This window comes from Macaca nemestrina, chromosome 18 (assembly GCF_043159975.1).
Source record: "Macaca nemestrina isolate mMacNem1 chromosome 18, mMacNem.hap1, whole genome shotgun sequence".
In the NCBI taxonomy this organism is placed as follows: domain Eukaryota; kingdom Metazoa; phylum Chordata; class Mammalia; order Primates; family Cercopithecidae; genus Macaca; species Macaca nemestrina.
Genome location: NC_092142.1, coordinates 73,977,338 through 73,990,258, shown reverse-complemented (window position 1 = coordinate 73,990,258; position 12,921 = coordinate 73,977,338). Strand labels below are relative to the sequence as shown.

Below are 12,921 nucleotides of genomic sequence, written 5' to 3'. Positions count from 1 at the left end.
TCTTTATAATTGCCAAAACCTGGAAGCCACTAAGTTTATGGGTTCCTTCAATATGTGAATGGATAAATAAACCATGGTACATCACAACAAGACATATTCGGTACTAAGAAGACATGAGCTATCAAGCCAAGAAAAGACTTGGGAGGAACCTTCTCTCTCTCTTTTTTTTTTCTTTTGAGACGGAGTCTCGCTCTGTCGCCCAGGCTGGAGTGCAGTGGCCGGATCTCAGCTCACTGCAAGCTCTGCCTCCCGGGTTCACACCATTCTCCTGCCTCAGCATCCCGAGTAGCTGGGACTACAGGCGCCCACCACCTCGCCCGGCTAGTTTTTTGTATTTTTTAGTGGAGACGGGGTTTCACGATGTTAGCCCATGTTGGGATGGTCTCGATCTCCTGACCTCGGGATCCGCCCGTCTCGGCCTCCCAAAGTGCTGGGATTACAGGCTTGAGCCACCGCGCCCGGCCAACTACAGTCTTTAACATATCAATATTGGCTCATCAACTGTAACAATATACACATTAATACATATATTAATAATAAAGGAAACTGGGGGTAGGGGTTGGGAATGAGGGGGTATATGAGAACACACTGCATTCCCCATTCAATTTTTCTGTAAACCCAAAACTGCTCTAAAAAAAATGAAATCTATTCAAACAGAACGCATAGAAACAGAAAAGTATGATTAACATGCTATCTTATGTTTGTGCTTTTATTTGTACTTGTGTAAATATGTACAAATAAGCTCTGGATAGTTACACAAGAAAGTAATGACAGTGGCACCTGCTTGGGGTGGGGGGATTTAAATACAAACCCACATATTTACTGCATTCTCTGGCATTAGGCTAATCTGACTGGAAAAACCAAATACATACAGTAATCTTCTGCACTTGCACTGAGGAATGTTATATGAAACCACCATAGATAAAGTGATAACCGTTTCAAAGTTGGCTGTTTCTGGGGGTGCTGTCCAAAACACCATCTACATGAAGGTCCATAAAATGCATTCAGACCTAATGTACAGAACCAAAGAACTAGTATTCATAACCAATGCAAGACATTTAATTAACTCAATTTGCTTTTTGGCTGCTGGTATTGATCAGTTATTCTTACTGTGTTTCCCTTGTGTCTTATTCATACTTTTCTATTTCATTTTCTGGATCCTTATAAACTTCCTTAAATGCACTGAAAAGCAAAATGGGGAATAAACAAACAACTCACCTGGGATTTGTTCATTTTCTGCAGTTTTTGGGAGAGGCAGAGAACTATGAAGGCGAAACTGGAATAGACGAAAAAGAAAGGCATTGTTATTAAAGGTCTGACCTGCCTTACAACTCCTAGAGTGACTTGTTTAGAAATCCCTAGAGACCACCTGGGAACATACCACCTCCTGGGATAGTCCCTCTGCCTCTTCAGAAGGGGCAGAAAATATCATACTTACTGCACCTATCTTCAATCTAACATTATCAGACACCCATAAAGGCAAGACTAAGATAATCCACTATCAAAAGAGGCAAAACGATCAGCAGAACCCTCAACTGCTGAAATTATCAAACAGGGAATTTAACACAACTATGATTCATATACTAAAGGCTTTACTAGAAAAGGTGGACAACATGAATAAACAAATAGGGAATTTCAGCAGAGATGGAAACTTCAAGAAAAAAATCAAATGGAAATGCTGAGAAAGAAAAGTACAGTAACAGCTGGGCGCGGTGGCTCAAGCCTGTAATCCCAGCACTTTGGGAGGCCGAGACGGGCGGATCACGAGGTCAGGAGATCGAGACCATCCTGGCTAACACGGTGAAACCCCGTCTCTACTAAAAAATACAAAAAATTAGCCAGGCGCGGTGGTGGGCGCCTGTAGTCCCAGCTACTCGGGAGGCTGAGGCAGGAGAATGGCATGAACCCGGGAGGCGGAGCTTGCAGTGAGCTGAGATCCAGCGACTGCACTCCAGCCTGGGCGACAGAGCAAGACTCCGTCTCAAAAATAAATAAATAAATAAATAAAAGAAAAGTACAGTAACAGAGATGATCTTTCAGCAGGCTCGTCAGTAGACAAAGGAGCTAAGAAAAGTTTCAGTAAACTTGAAGATAGGTCAGAATAAATTACCCAAACTGAAATACAAAGAGAAATAGAAGAAAAAAATAAAAGGATAGAGCATCTGAGGGCTGTGAGACAATACCAAATGGTCTAATAAACATGTAATTGAAATTCCAAAAGGAGAAAAGAAGTATTTGAAGACATAATGCACAAGAATTTTCCAAAAATAATAATATCAAACTACAGGTCCAAGAAACTCAGATAATTTATCCAAACAGAGAAAACACCAAAAACTAAACTCAAACAAAAACACATGGACACATCGTATCCAAACAACTGAAAACCAAAGTTAAAATCTTCAAAGTAGCCAGAGGAAAAAAGACATATTACATATAGAAAAATCAAGATAATGAATCATAGCCACCTTCCTATCAGAAACTAAGCCAGAAAATAAAGTAATGACATCCTTAAAGTGCTTTAACAACAACAAAAAAGCAACTAAAGCAAAAACTATTAACTTAGAATTCTATACTCAGCAAAAAATCTTTCAAAAATGATACTGAAGTCAAAAACCTTTTTCAAACAACAAAAACATAGCAAGCAAATTCATTATCAGTAGACCTGTACTAGAAGAAATGTTTAATCAAGTTATTTAAATAGAAGAAATATGATATTAAAAACCTGAATCTACACAAATGAAAATCTCTTGAGAATGGTTAAAATAAGGATAAACATAATAGATACTTTTTCTTGCTTTTAATCACTGTGAAAGATTATCTAAAGCAAGAATAGTAGCAAAGTTTTGTGGGTTTACAGCATATGTCAATATGCTGTAAAATGTATGACAACGATAACAAAAAAGACGGGAGGGTGACATTGGGAGTATAATGCTGCAAGTATACTGACATAAAACAGTATGATATCTTTAAAGTTCCACTAAACTTGAGAGCAACAACCAAAAACTTTGTTAAATGTTTACAAATACACAGTAAGACAACACTGGAGATAAAATGTAATTATAAAAAAGACCCACTTAAGCCAAAAGTAGACAGAAAAAAGGAAAACAGAAACAAAGACCAAATGAGAAAAATAGAAAAAAAACAGCAAGATGGTATATTGTAATACAACTATATCAATAATTGGTATAAACACACCAATTAAATAACAGAGGTCAAATTATATTAAAAAAAGACCAAACCATATGCTGTCTATAAGCAATTTGTTTTAAATATAAAGACATAGCTACATTCAAAGTAAAAGGATGATCAGTTGTAGAAGTCAGGAAATTTAAAAAAAAAAAAAAAAGATAAAAGAATGAAAAAAGCTGGGTGCGGTGGCTCACACCTGTAATCCCAGCACTTTGGGAGGCCGAGGCAGGCGGATCACGAGGTCAGGAGATCGAGACCATCCTGGCTAACATGGTGAAACCCCGTCTCTACTAAAAATACAAAAAATTAGCCGGGCGTGGTGGTGCGTGCCTGTAGTCCCAGCTACTCGGAGGTTGAGGCAGGAGAATGGCGTGAACCCAGGAGGCGGAGCTTGCAGTGAGCCAAGATGGTGCCACTGCACTCCAGCCTGGGCGACAAAGCGAGACTCCGTCTCAAAAAAAAAAAAAAAAAAAGAATGAAAAAAGAGGGTCAGGCATGGTAGCTCATGTCTGTAGTCCCAGCACTTTTAGGAGGCAAAGGTGAGTGGACTGCTTGAGCCCAGGGGTTTGAGACCAGCCTGGGCAACATGGCAGAACCTCGTCTCTACAAAAAATACAGAAAATTAGCCGAGTGTGGTGGCTCCTACCTTGAGTCCTAGCTACTAGGGAGGCTGAGGCAAAAGGATCAGGGCGCACACCTGGAGTCCTAGCTACTTGGGAGGCTGAGGGAAAAGGTTTGAGGTTGCAGAGTTGTGACTGAACTACTGCACTCCAGCTTGGGCTACAGAGACAGACCCTGTCTCAATCAATCAATCAAGGAAGAGTCTACCATCAACAGCCCAATATTTATTCAAATATGCATGAAACAGTTACCCATGGAGATCATCACATCCTCGACCTTAAAACAAACTACAGCAGGCCTGGTGCAGTGGCTTTTGCCTGTAAAGCACTTTGGGAGGCCAAGGCCAGGGGATCACTGGAGACCAGGAGTTTGAGACTAGCCTGGCCAGCATGGCAAAACCCTGTCTCTACTAAAACAAAATGAGACAAAAATACAAAAACAAATCACAACAAATTTAAAATAACTGAAATTTGTAACACAGTATTCTGACCAAATCAGAATTAAACTATAAATCAATAATATAAAAAGATCTGGAAAGTCTCCAAAGACTTGGAAATTAAGCAATACAATCTAAATAACTAACGGGTAAAAAATGAAGTCACAAGGGAAGGTAAAAAAATTAGAATTGAATGGTAATGAAAACACAACATAAAGGCTGGGCACAGTGGTTCATACCTGTAATCCTAGCACTTTGGGAAGCCAAGGTAGGAGAATCACTTGAGGTCAAGGGTTCGAGACCAGCCTGGCCAACATGGTGAAACCCCGCCTCTACTAAGAAAAGAAAAATCAGCCAGGTGTGGTGGCGGGCACCTGTAATCCCAGCCAGGAGGACTGCTTGAACCTGGGAGGCAGAAGTTTCAGTGAGCTGAGTGAGTGCCACTGCACTCCATCCTGGGTGACGGAGTGAGACTCTGTCTCAAAATAAATAAATAAATAAAAATACAAGATATAAAAATTTGAGGCCGGGCACGGTGGCTCAAGCCTGTAATCCCAGCACTTTGGGAGGCCGAGGCGGGTGGATCACGAGGTCAGGAGATCGAGACTATCCTGGCTAACATGGTGAAACCCCGTCTCTACTAAAAATACAAAAAACTAGCCGGGCGTGGTGGCGGGCGCCTGTAGTCGCAGCTACTTGGGAGGCTGAGGCGGGAGAATGGCGTGAACCCGGGAGGCGGAGCTTGCAGTGAGCCGAGATCCCGCCACTGCACTCCAGCCTGGGAGACACAGCGAGACTCCGTCTCAAAAAAAAAAAAAAAAATTTGAGTGATGTAGCTAAAGCAGTATTTAGAGGAACAGTTACATCAATAAATTGTTTCTGGCCAGGCGTGGTGGCTCAGGCCTGTAATCCCAGCTACTTGGGAGGCTGAGGCAGAGAACTGCTTGAACCCGGGAGGCGGAGCTTGCAGTAAGCCGAGATCGCGCCACTGCACTCCAGCCTGGGCGACAGAGTGAGACTCCGTCTCAAAAAAGAAAAGAAAAAAAAAAAGAAAAAACTAAGAAGAAAGAAACGGTACAATAAAAAAATACAGTGTTACAATCACATGGGACTACCATTTTACATGAGGTCCCTCGTTGACAGAAACATTGTTATGCAGAGCATGACTGTACCAGAATCATGGGAAAACTTTCGTATTTCAAAGTGGTGAAGACTTTCGGTGCCCCAAACGGAAAGAACTGTAAATTCCACCCGAGAGAAATTCAAAACGTGTACATGGCAAAATCTACCAGTGAGTAAAACCAAAAGATAAAAGAAAAAATATCTGCTGCTCACATGAAGTACCCCTGGGTTGTGAGACCTTAGGGAAATCACTTTCCCCTTCTGAGCCTCCCGTGTTCCTGGGGTAGCGACGGAGATGATAACGCTGGAAGTCACGGGGTGCATGCAAGTATCAGTGGGACACCTCACTGAAGACCCTCTGACAAAGGGATCACGGTTCTCCACCATCGGCACCTGCTCAGGCTCCAGTCCTTCCTCCACACGCGAGGCTCCGGGCATTGGGGCGTGGCCAGGTGTGTCAGACCACGCCCCCACCACGCCCCGCTGGGGCCTCGCCCCGCGCGCGCCCGCCGGAGCTTCCGGACTCGCTCGCGCGCGGCCCGAGCCCCTCGCCGCCCGTCTGAGGCGCATCTCCTGACAAAGAGAAGGCGGCGAAGCCTGGCAGCCGCCCTCCCGCAGCCGTCCCCGCACCTGAACGTTCGGCGAGGCCTGCCCCGCCGGCCCCGTTCGGAGGAGGGCGCCAGGCAACCCCGGACGCCGCCTTGAAGGTCACCGCCGCCTATGAGTCGCCGAAGTTTGGGCTCCCACCCTGCGCGGGCACGAGCCCATCCCTCATCTCCTTCCCCTCGGCCCCAGGCCGCGCGGAGCTACCTGGAAGGCCCTCTCGTACCTGGAGGGGCGCAGTCTCCACTCGTGGCCCAGTGCCACAGCGGGTCACGGCGCGGGGCGGCGAAGACGCGCGGAGACGGGGGCTCTGTCACCCACTCGCGGCTGGTGGTGGGGGAAGGGCGGCCACCGGCGCGCTCGCAGCACTGCACATGCGCAGATACCGGGGCGCGCGCCGTTCCCAGGGTCCTCGGAGGGGTGGTCCATCCACGTTCGGGACTACATTTCCCACAAGTCTCCGGGGCCGTGGCTTTAGGAACTCTCAGGAAGAGTCTGATGAGCCTACCAAAAAATCTCGTGGCCTGCACTGTTTTCTTTTTTCCTAGAGTGGGTCGCGAATTACAATTAACCACCTCCCCGTTAAATACAACAACTTGGCTTTTAAACATTACACCAATCTATAACTGTATTTAATTAGAATAGATGTACAAAATAAAAGTATCCATAATCTCACTTTCTAAAGATTAGCTGCATGTAACTTTAAGGTCACACTTTGATTTTTTTGTTGTTACAAAACTGGCCATACAGGTATCATGTGCTGCAACTAGCTTTCTTCCCGGGCCACTTTGTTGAGGTATATATATTTGTTGACATCTCTATATTTATACATATATAAAATGTAGATAACTTGATATCTACATTTGTGAAATATTCACCATAAGCTAATTAACATGTGCATCACCTCACATAGTTACTATTTTTTCGTCTGATGAGAACACTTAAGATCTTCTTAGCAAATTTCAAGTATACAATATTGTCAACTATTGTCACGTAGCTGTGCATCTCTCCAGAACTACTCGTCTTGCATAACTGAGACTTTGTACCCCTTGACCACCATCTTCCCATTTCCCTTCACTCTCAGTTCCTTTTATCCTTTATTTTTAGAACAGTTTTAGGTTCTCAGCAAAATTTGAGCAGAAAGTACATTGAATTCCCACATAACCTTGTCCCCCCAACACACACAACCTCCCCAAAGTCGATACCCCACACCAGAACAGTATATTTGTTACAATTGGTGAACCTACAGTTAAATATCAGCACCTGGCCAGGCTCAGTGGCTCACACCTGTAATCCCAGCACTTTGGGAGCCTGAGGCCAGCAGATTGCTTGAGCCCAGGAATTCAAAACCAGCCTGGCCAAAATGGCGAAACTTCATCTCTACAAAAAATAAAAATAAAAAAATTAGCCGGGCATGGTGGCACACACCTGTAGTCCCAGCTACTCGGGAGGCTGAGGTGGGAGGATCACTTAAGCCTGGGAGGCTGAGGTTTCAGTGAGCCAAGATTGTCCCCCTGCACTCCAGCTTGGGTGACCCTGTCTCAAAAAATATAAATTAAAAAACAAAATCACTGGCACCCAAAGTCCATAGCTTACGTTAGTATTCACTTGTTATTGTACATTCTATGGGTTTTGACAAATGCAGGTAACTGGAATGAGACCACCACTTCTCCTGCTGTCCTTCCCAGCTTCTCCCCCACCTTCCCTTTTCCCTAGTTTATAAGACAGGAGAGAAGGGGGAAAGCAAAAAGTTGGAAAGAAACAAAAGTAAGATAAATAGCTAGACGACCTTGGCGCCACCACCTGGCCCTGGTGGTTAAAATAATAACAACAATAATATTAACCCCTGACCAAAACTACTGGTGTTATCTGTGAATTCCAGACGTTGTATGAAAAAGCACTGTAAAACTTTTCTGCTAGCTGATGTATGTAGCCCCCAGTCACACTTTTCACGCTTACTTGACTTATCATGACCTTTTCGTGTGGACCCCTTAGAGTTGTAAGCCCTTAAAAGGGCTAGGAATTTCTTTTTCGGGGAGCTCGGCTCTTAAGACGCGAGTCTGCCGACGCTCCCGGCCGAATAAAAAACCCCTTCCGTCTTTAATCCAGTGTCTGAGGAGTTTTGTCTGCAGCTCGTCCTGCTACATAACCATTACAGTATCGTACAGAATAGTTTCACTGCCCCCAAAAAAATCATCTGTGCTCCATTTATTCATCCATCCCACAACCCCTGGAAATCTCTGATATTTTTACTGTCTCCATAGTTTTGCCTTTTGCAGGTTGTCAGATAGTTGGAATCATACATATGCTGCTTTTTCACATTGGCTTCTTTCACTTAGTAATATACATTTAAGTTTCCTTCATGTCTTTTCCTGGCCTTTTTTTTTTTTTTTTTTTACAGGGTCTTACTCTGTCACCCAGATTGGAATGCAGGGGCATGATCATGGCTCACTGCAGCCTCCACTTCCTGGGCTCAAGTGACCCTCCCAGTTCAGCCTCCCAAGTAGCTAAAACTACAGGCGTGCACAGCCATGCCTTTTTGTAGAGATGGCATTTTACCGTGTTGCCCAGGTTCGTCTCAAACTCCTAGGCTCAAGAAATCCTCCTGCCTTGGCCTCCCAAAGTGCGGGGATTACAGGCATGAGCCACTGTGCGCAGCCTCAATTCATTTTAGTGCTGCATAATATTCTGCTGTCTGGATGTACCACAGTGTTTTAAATCCATTCACCTACTGAATATACATTGGTTGCTTCTAAGTTTTGGCAACTATGAATAAAGCTGCTCTAAGTTCAGGTTTTGTGTGGATATAAGCTTCCAATTCATTTGGGTAAATAGTATGGTTGCTGGATTGTGTGGTAACAGTATGTTAGTGAGACAGGAGAGTTCCCTGGACCCCTTCGCAGGACTTGTCGTGGCAAGCTTACTCAGCCACTGCACTAAAACCCCTTATGGGAGAGGGAGCACACAGGCAAGTGGGTGACACGGCCAAGGTGAGCACCTTTGGGCTCTGGCCCCATGGTAGCATCTAACGGTGTGTCACAATTAATGCTCTTTTAGCAGTTGCCATCCATGGATGGCTAAGTGTTAACCAGCTCAGTGGAGAGTCAGGATGACAGCCTTTTACACCCTGCACTCTTGATACCCAGGTCCTTGTCCAGCATCCAGGAAGAATCAGGTCACATGGACTTGAAGAATGGTAAATGTGGAGGTTTTATTGAGTGAGGGAGATGACTCTCAGCAGGATGGGGAGCTGGAAAGGGGATGGAGTGGGAAGATATTCGTCCCCTGGAGTTCTGCTGTCCCTGGCCAAATTCCTCTCTGACCATCCAGCTGCCTCTTCAATGCTCAGATGCTTCTTCTCTTTTCTCCTTCTCCACTGTGTTGCTCTGCTGCTCTGCCACTCTTCTGCTTGTGGAGCCTGGGATTTGGGGTTCTTATGGGCACAGGATAGACAGTGGGGTGGGCCAGAGTGGTCTTGGAAAAGGCAACATACAGGCGTGAAAACAGGAAAGCCTGTTCTCATTTAGGGCCGTGGGTCCAGGCTTGAGGGTAGAGCCCTCACCAGGGACCCCCGCCCTCCTGCCTCCTGTCCATGTCATTAGTTTTGTAAGAGACTGTCAAAACTGCCTTCCAAAGTGGCTACAACATTTTGCATTCACCAACAATGAATAAGAATTCCTGTTGCTCCAATTTCTCACCAGCATTTGTTGTCAGTGTCCTGAATTTTGGCCATTCTAATAGGTATGCAGTGGTAGCAGCTCACTTTTAATTAAAACAGTAGCCTCAAACAGGTTCATAGAAAGGTGTTTACATCAATGTTCATAGCAGCATTATTCACAATATCCAAAGGTGGAGACAACCCCAGTGTCCATCAGCTGATGAATGCATACACTGCAATATTATTCAGCCATGTCAAAGAATGACGTTCTGAGGCTGGGCGCAGTGGCTCAAGCCTGTAATCCCAGCACTTTGGGAGGCTGAGACAGGCGGATCACAAGGTCAGGAGATCGAGACCATCCTGGCTAACACGGTGAAACCTCGTCTCTACCAAAAAATACAAAAAACTAGCCGGGCGAGGTGGCGGGCGCCTGTAGTCCCAGCTACTCGGGAGGCTGAGGCAGGAGAATGGCGTGAACCCGGGAGGCGGGGCTTGCAGTGAGCTGAGATCCGGCCACTGCACTCCAGCCTGGTCGACAGAGCGAGACTCCGTTTCAAAAAAAAAAAAAAAACAAAACAAAGAATGACGTTCTGGTACATGCTGCAACGTGATTAAAACTTGAAAATACACTAAGTGAAATAAGCCAAGCTGGATGTAGTGGCATGTGCCTGTGGCCCCGGATACTCAGGAGGCTGAGGCAGGAAGATCACTTGAGCCCAGGAGTTCAAGGCTGCAGTGAGCTATGATTGGGCGACTGCACTCCAGCCTGGGTAATAGAATGAGACTCTGTTTCTTAAAAGAAAAGAAAGAAGTCAGACACAAAAGGACAAATACTGTATGATTACACTTATATGAGGTACCTACGATAGGCAAATTTATAGAGACAGAAATTAAAACAGAGTTACCAGGGACTGGGAAAAAAAGGGATGGGGAGTTTGTGCTTAAAGGGTATAGCATTTCTGTTTGGGATAATGAGAAAGTTCTGGAAGGAGAAAGCGGTGATGGATATACAACATTGTGATGTGAGTGTATACATCAAATTTTTCTGAAGATCTTATACCAAAATTCAAAAATTATAAATTACCATAACCTATAATCTTACGGAAAGATGTATATTCAAGAATGTTCCTCACATTGCCATTTATATTTGCAAAACATTGGAAAGGATCTAAAAATCTTTTAGTGGGTATACGTAAAATAAATTGTGGTGATATGTAAGGAGAATTTGGGGAAACACTAAAAAGGATAAGGTGTACTACCCACATGGGGGTTATTTCATTGAGAAGTGAAATAATACTGATCACACAAGAATATGTGGAGCGTAATCCTATTTTTGTAAAAAACTACGCATATTTTAAAAAGACTAAACACTGAACTATACAAAGAGAATGGAGAACCCCCCACTATAACACACACACACAAGATAAACTCCCCTTACCGCCTTATGTGGAACAACACTGAGTAAGCACCATGTGTGGGGGCTGTATTTTTCAAGACCTTCTAAAATTTACAACCACATTGTCCTCTATTAATTTTCCCTGAAAAATCAAGAGAAAGTGTAGAGGGTGTTTTTGAAAAACACATTACTGACCTGGCCAGCTCATGCAGAGCTTCTAAATGTTGACACCTTTTATTATACAGTATCAAACAACTACATTAATATCACCACTGGCGGTCGGTGTGGTGGCTCATGCCTGTAATCCTAGCAGTTTGGGAGGCCAAGGCAGGCAGATCCCTTGAGCCCAGGAGTTTGAGACAAGCCTGGGGAACATGGCAAAACCAACTCTACCAAAAAAAAGTAAACAAAAATTACGTGGGAGCAGTGGCATGCGCCTGTAGTCCCAGTAACTCTGGAAGCTGAGGTGGGAGGATCACTTGAGCCCAGGAGGTTGAGACTGCAGTGAGCTGTGATCATGCCACTGCACTCCAGCCTGGGCAACAGAGTCAAAAAAAAAACCAAAAAACAAAAAAACAAAAAACAAGAGTTTCACCTCCTGGGTCCCCAGAAGAGGTCTTGGAGACCCCAGGGTCTGTAGATCATACTTTAAACGTAGTAACAATATTATCACACATAAAAAATTAACAGGGCTGGGTGCGGTGGCTCACGCCTGTAATTCCAGCACTTTGGGAGGCCAAGGTGGGCAGATCATCTGAGGTCAAGAGTTCGAGACCAGCCTGGCCAACATGGTGAAACCCCGTCTTTACTAAAAACACACAAAAAAATTAGCTGGGCCTGTTGGCATGCACCTGCAGTCCCAGCTACTCGGGAGGCTGAGGCAGGAGAATTGCTTGAACTCGAGGGGCGGAGGTTGCAGTGAGCCGAGATCACACCATGGCACTCCAGCCTGGGCAGCAAGAGTGAGATTCCATCTCAAAAACAAAAACAAAACAAAAAATTCAGGCCCAATGAATCCACATACTCAGATTGTTTGATATCTTCTCATATATATATTTCCCCTCCATATCTTTTCTTTTCTTTCTTTTTTTTTTTTTTTTTGAGATGGAGTCTCGCTCTGTCGCCCAGGCTGGAGTGCAGTGGCGCAATCTCGGCTCACTGCAAGCTCCGCCTCCCGGGTTCACGCCATTCTCCTGCCTCAGCCTCCTGAGTAGCTGGGACTACAGGCGCCCGCCACCACGCCCGGCTAATTTTTTTTTGTATTTTTTAGTACAGACGGGGTTTCACTGTGTTAGCCAGGATGGTCTCGATCTCCTGACCTCGTGATCCGCCCGTCTTGGCCGCCCAAAGTGCTGGGATTAAAGGCGTGAGCCACCGCGCCCGGCCCGTATCTTTTTTTTCTTTGCCATTTAGTTGTTGAAAACACTGGGTTATTTATTCTAAGGAATTTTCATATGGTCTGGATTTTCCTAACCATGTTTAATTTTGTATATCAATTGTCAAAGTCAAATAAAATATAGAAATGAATCTCTAAATTTAAAATGTTTTATTTAGGGACTGGGTGCAGTGGCTCAGGCCTGTAATCCCAGCACTTTGGGAGGCCAAGGTGGACAGATCACTTGAGGTCAGGAGTTCAAGACCAGCCTGGTGAACATGGTGAAACCTCATCTCTACTAAAAATACAAAAATTAGCTGGATGTGGTGATGGACACCTGTAGTCCCAGGTACTTGGGAGGCTGAGGCAGGAGAATCACTTGACCCTGGAGGCCAAGGTTGCAGCGAGCCAAGATCGTACCACTGCACTCCAAGCTGGATGACAAAGTGAGACTCTGTCTCAAAAAATAAAAATATAAATAAAATAACATGTTTTATTTGGGAAGCAAGAATTGCAATTTG

The 12,921-nt window shown here is 44.6% G+C and overlaps 1 protein-coding gene across 5 annotated transcripts in view; it reads right to left on the bottom strand.

Annotated features, from left to right (window-relative positions):
- LOC105491276 (ZFP1 zinc finger protein) overlaps positions 1 to 6,336 on the bottom strand; it is a 28,155-nt gene extending 21,819 nt beyond the window's left edge. For 2 of the 5 annotated variants that reach the window (XM_011757506.2, XM_024795886.2), the window contains exons 1-2: positions 6,198 to 6,336; positions 1,219 to 1,276 (exon numbers count right to left, since the gene is read on the bottom strand). In XM_011757506.2, coding sequence (XP_011755808.1) covers positions 1,219 to 1,233 — 15 coding nt within the window. In that variant the 5' untranslated portion in view covers positions 1,234 to 1,276; positions 6,198 to 6,336. Of the gene's footprint in view, positions 1 to 1,218; positions 1,277 to 5,581; positions 5,796 to 6,197 lie in introns of those variants that run through there. The other 3 variants (XM_011757508.2, XM_024795885.2, XM_011757507.3) reach the window with 3 other exon arrangements.
- Between the last annotated feature and the right edge of the window lie 6,585 nt (positions 6,337 to 12,921).